The 5,438-nt window shown below is 38.6% G+C and overlaps 1 protein-coding gene across 1 annotated transcript in view; it reads left to right on the top strand.

Moving 5' to 3' along the window:
- Window positions 1-8: 8 nt before the first annotated feature.
- The window catches only part of HCN1 (hyperpolarization activated cyclic nucleotide gated potassium channel 1), a gene marked incomplete at its 5' end in the record, with an annotated part of 344,119 nt that continues 338,689 nt past the window's right edge, over window positions 9-5,438 (top strand). Inside the window, one exon of the mRNA XM_011373887.2 lies at window positions 9-283. Within this exon, the coding sequence (XP_011372189.1) occupies window positions 9-283 (275 nt within the window). The remainder of the gene's footprint in view (window positions 284-5,438) is intronic.

Raw genomic sequence — 5,438 nt, 5'->3', positions numbered from 1 at the left:
CGCCGGGGGGCGGCGGGGCGGGCGCCAAGGAGCACGGCAACTCCGTGTGCTTTAAAGTGGACGGCGGCAGCGGCGGCGGCGAGGAGCCTGCCGGGGGCTTCGAGGACGCCGAGGGGCCCCGGCGGCAGTACGGCTTCATGCAGAGGCAGTTCACCTCCATGCTGCAGCCCGGGGTCAACAAATTCTCCCTCCGCATGTTCGGGAGCCAGAAGGCGGTGGAGAAGGAGCAGGAAAGGGTTAAAACTGCAGGCTTCTGGATTATCCACCCTTACAGCGATTTCAGGTGAGGACTCCCTGTCGCCGCCCCACCTTTCCTTCCCGGCGCGCCCGCAAACTCGCTTCCCGGCTCTGGGAGGGGGCGCCCGGGGACTCGGAGGGAGGGGGTGCCGGGCGGGCGGGGGTGGCGCTGCCGGCTTCTCCTCCTGGGGCTGAGCAGGCTCGACTCTTCTTTAACTAGTTTCCACCCAAGAGGGGGTTGACTGATGAGTTCCTGTGGCCTGGGAGTCCCGGGGAGGCTCTCCTCCTTTGCTTCGTGAACTTTAGGGACAGATCGGGGAAGAAGGCCACCGTTACTCTCGGACAGGAGGATGCTAAGTTGGGCCAGGGAAACTTTTACTTCGGATATGAGCGTGTAAGGGAGCGGCCAGAAAGTCGTCCTGGGAGTGCCACCCTTCCTGGTGTTGCTCTCTCAAGAAGTGGATCCTCCCAAAAGGGAAAAAGGCGCTCCTGGGGTCGAGAAGAGGTTGGGACAACCGAGGACGCACTCACGAGTCCTAGTGTTCCAGCCGCTCTCACCCCCGGGGAGCGTTAATCTGCTTTTCATCTGCTTATAGGCACCGGATATCCTCAATGCATGTCTTCAAAATAGTGGCTGGCAGGCTGAGGAAGGGTAATTTGCGCTTGGATAGTCCTTGACTTCAGATTTCAGTGGAGCCGGTGCTGCCAGGTTGGGCAAGAGCGTGACAGGAAGCCTCGAGTTCCTGAAACAGAGACAGGGGGCGTTTCCAGAGCCCCCTTCCTGAAACAGAGACACCCTTTCTTGACCTTGACTACAAGTCTATTTCAGAAATCTTTCCCCGTTTTCCAGCTCGGAAAAAAGGGCAGGAGAGCTGTCAGCTGTCAGGGAAATTGCTTCAGAGACTTAAAATTAAGACGTTTCCTGGTCTTCTTTGTCGCCCAAGTATTCGTTCGGTTATAAGCATGTTTAGAGATTATCAAATGAAGGTCGTGAAGTGGATCCTCTTATTAGCGTGCGCACACCCTGAAGCCACGTTATATTAGCTCCTGAAGAATGCTTGGCTTTCCATTAAAAAACTAGTAACTCAGAGTGGCATTATTAGTTTATTTATTTAACTGAACTCTTCGAAAAGGAATCAACGAAAGGCGTATGTGTGCAAACTAAGCAGTTTTAATAGGTGTCTATTAGACAGCAAATAAGTATAGCAATAAAAAGCAGATTACTTTGAGTTATGTTTAGAAACTAAGGGGAATTGCTATCAATTTCAGGCCTTAATGGGAGCTGTCCACAGTTCTGAAAGACATTTACTGTGGAAAACCCATACTCCTGCCACTTAAAGCCTTGGAGTGACTGTCTTCACCTTCTCTGAGATATATACAGTCTCGTAAATCAGTAGCCTCTATTATTTATGCATAAAGTGAATTAATTTTAGGAAGTGTATAATTTTAAGATTCTTATTTGCAAAAACACACAGCAAAGTTCAAAAGAGGAGTTATGAAACCTAATGACATTTATAGTCTACAGAAAATTAGGAGTTTGATTGAAAAAATGTTCATATTAAAAGGACCTACTTAATAATCTAACATATTTCTTCCACTAAGAAGATACTTATAGAAAAAAACTGATAAATGACCTTGGTCTAAAGTATATGATTGTCTTGTTCTTTAGAATTTTAAAGGTTGAAACTAAGTGTAGAATACTATCATTCTCTCAGTCCTCAATGGAAATATGTTGCAACACAGTATTATATATATTTTTTCCATGAAAAAAAACTTTATATGGCAACAGCCTTCAGTCTTAATAACGAAAGTAAGCATGGTTTTTTCAGAAATATATTTGGTTTAGTATTCACATGCAAATAAAATGCTAAACTTTAACAATTAAAGGATTACATATGATACTTTTATTTTTTGAAGAATGGGAAAAGACTACACTTTTCAAAATGGTGTTATATATCAAATAATTAAACTTTTATTACTTACTGGATAAAAACATAAGGCCACATTTCAGGAATTGGAATAGTGTGCCAAAATCTTTGAATGAATGAAATTCATGAAATAAAAGATTCTCCACATTTTTCCAAGTAAGTTGAATGACATGAAATATCTCTTTAAAAACAAACAAACAAAAAGGTTACTAAATAAAGGAAGAAATTAAAATTAGGTGATGGTTCAGTTTTATCATATATCTCAAAGAAATTGGAGATGATTAAAAAGTGAGATAATACTCTAAACAAATCCCAGTGCAAAGTAGTTTGGAACATTTGAATATTTGCATAATTAGAAAAAGAAAATGACAGACATAAATTAAACAATTATTATGATTTAGATTTTGAACTGGAAGATATCTGAAAAAACAGATTCTAAAAATCATAATGACAATATTTTTAAAACAACAAGCTAAAGGAGTAATCATATAAATATTTATTTGCATATGGAAGACATGTACATCTTATTATTTATTCATGCTTTTATATGGTCTCAGATACCAATATAAGATTTCTAAAAACCTATAACATGTCAGAAAAATGTAATGAAAAAGAAGACGAAATTCGGACAGTATTTTTTTCTAAAGGAAAAGCAATATGTGAGTAATCTTCAACACATGATCTGTTCACCTCAAACCCCTTTTCTGAAGAAGACATTTTAAGGGAGGTACTTTGCTATGATTCCTGCAATGCCAAACTATGAGAAAGTGACATTTAAACAACTTCTGTGGAGAGGGACAAGGTTATGGAGATAAGGATTCCCAAAGGTTTTGTTTGCCCCTCGACTACTCCAGGGCACTCAGGATATTGACATTGTGGCTAATGGTCTAGATCCCCTCTTAGGAGGATTTCTAAGGCTGCTTCCTTTCTCTTTCCCTAAGGCGGCAGGGCTGTGCTTCCACTAAGACTTCCTGAGAGCTAGCTAGGTGCCTCTCATGGCAGCCAGTGGCCTGGGTGCTATTCTGTGTCTGGCAGTCAGTTTTCCACCTCTGGTGTAAGTAGGGCAGAGGCGCTGCGTTTCCCTTCTTTCCCAGGAGAGGATGATGTTAGAAACCTTGAAGGAGTCAAATATTATCAATACTGTTAGAAAAACTAGGTGGGAGCTAGAGAATTTAGTTAAATAATCATATGTTTTTGTTTATACCGTGGCCTCTAAGCACCCAAAGTAGGGAAAATATAGTTACTTGAAAAATAAAATTGCACTGATCTTTTCATAGTGAGGATTTGATCTCAATCTTATTGAGTTTCATGTGAACAACACACACACGCACACACAAACATTTAATTTGGAGGTTAAATATTTTTGTTGAGATTACTAACAGTGATTGTATACTTTTTAGCTAAAATTTTATTTTTTTACTTATTTAATAAAAAAGTGACACTAGCCAAGTGTGTGTTTTCATAGCCAATCTATAGTTATGATATAAATCATTCAAATGTATTAAAAGAATATTTAGAATACTTTTGTGGATGATTTTTATTATGTAAGTAATTTACCTTGGAAGAATTTATCACCAGACTATTTGCCATTTTGTGGATTTTGACATTATTTTGTTGGATTGCCCTTACATGAGGATTTTTTTTAAAAAATAATGCTCCTATTCCATATATATTACATCTCGAGTCTGTTAAGGGAGGAATTTTATATCTTGACTTGTTATTTCTTCCACTGCTTTTCATCAATTAGTCTGAATAACTGTGAAAAGCTTATAGTGTCATAAAGTATACAGGGACTGTAGAAACGTGGAGTCATTTCCTGAAAAAGTGACTTTCTGGGCTTCCATCTCTGCCTCCTGTTTCATCCACTACTGTACTGATGTTAGAGGTCACTGATGTGTTCATTAGTGAGGGGAGACTTCACCCATAGAACACAGTTAGTCAGAGGGAGACCTTTTGTTTCCAGGAGCTTCTCACAAGGAAACAATTCAACCCTCTGGGGTTTAAGGACTAATTAGCCACTGTTGTGTTATCTTTGTGCTGAATGCACTCTCTATTCTCCCAGCAATGCTCCTTTTATTTGCTTTCCATATCAACCTAGCCAAAATTAACCATAAGAATTTATTTTTTTCTCTGTTAGGTGAAACAGAATACCTTGGAATGATATGTTGTTATCATAGACTAATATAACAAGACCTAATTAAACTATATCTGCTTGATCAAAATCCATAAACCAAAACAACACCAACACCAAAAAGTGATTTAAATAGTATTTGTAATTCAGCATTATCCCAAACAATGAACCTATGTCCCAAAGTGAGTATGAAGCAAGGAAATATGTATCTGATATGATTTTCATGTGAGCATTTTGCTATTCTGAGTGTAACTCCTATGTTTAGCAGATAATTCACTTATTTAGAGAAAGAATTGGGCTTAGAATGAGGACTTTCTTGTCAGTACAATACAAATTATGGCAGACCGTTAGCATTGTGTGAAAAGTACTGAACGTTTTCAGGGTCTGCGACAAATTTTCATTTTATCATCCTGTGTAAAGAAGTAGCAAACTATGAATTAGGCTGACACGATATATTTTAGGAGCAGAGGTAGTGGTAATGAAGAGAAAATCTGCATGCACTAGGAAAAAAGACTGTTTTCTCTTACACTAAGTACTTTTCTTCTAAAAATACTTTCTTTGTGAAGGCATTTTGATGTACAACTTAACATTATTTTTCCAGGAAAAAAGAAATTGGGAAAATGGTGATGTTCTTTAATAAATCCTGAAATTTTCTTTGGTTTTGCAAAATAAACTTTTGTGGCGCGCTCTCTCTCTCTCTCTCTCTCTCTGTTGTGCATGTGTGACCAACTATTCAAGGGATGTCTATGTATGATTATGTACACATAAGCATATACAGATGTTGATTATTTTTGACTTGAGTATTTATCTGAAACATTTCACCAAAGTTTGAGTGACAAAAATTGATTTCATGTCTGTTTCACACATTTGTTAGTTCATTTCCTCATAATATTCTTCAACTATTTCGCCTAATAACTGACCACTAAGTTACAGCAAAGTAGTAGAATTATGCATGCTCTGGATTTACAATTTGACAATCTTACTTATGTAGACCTGTTGTTATTTTTAAGACATTAGCTGTAACTCTAAATAAGTTAGTTTAATTAGACATACACAGAGTTAGCAGCTATTTACAAATTTTGTACATTCATGTTTGCTTTCAGTATTATAAATAGTGCTGCATCAGACATCTTTGTGCATTA

Source organism: Pteropus vampyrus, unplaced genomic scaffold, assembly GCF_000151845.1.
Source record: "Pteropus vampyrus isolate Shadow unplaced genomic scaffold, Pvam_2.0 Scaffold234, whole genome shotgun sequence".
Taxonomy (NCBI): domain Eukaryota; kingdom Metazoa; phylum Chordata; class Mammalia; order Chiroptera; family Pteropodidae; genus Pteropus; species Pteropus vampyrus.
Note: the sequence above shows the minus strand (reverse complement) of the source record. Positions and strands in the feature narration are given on the sequence as shown.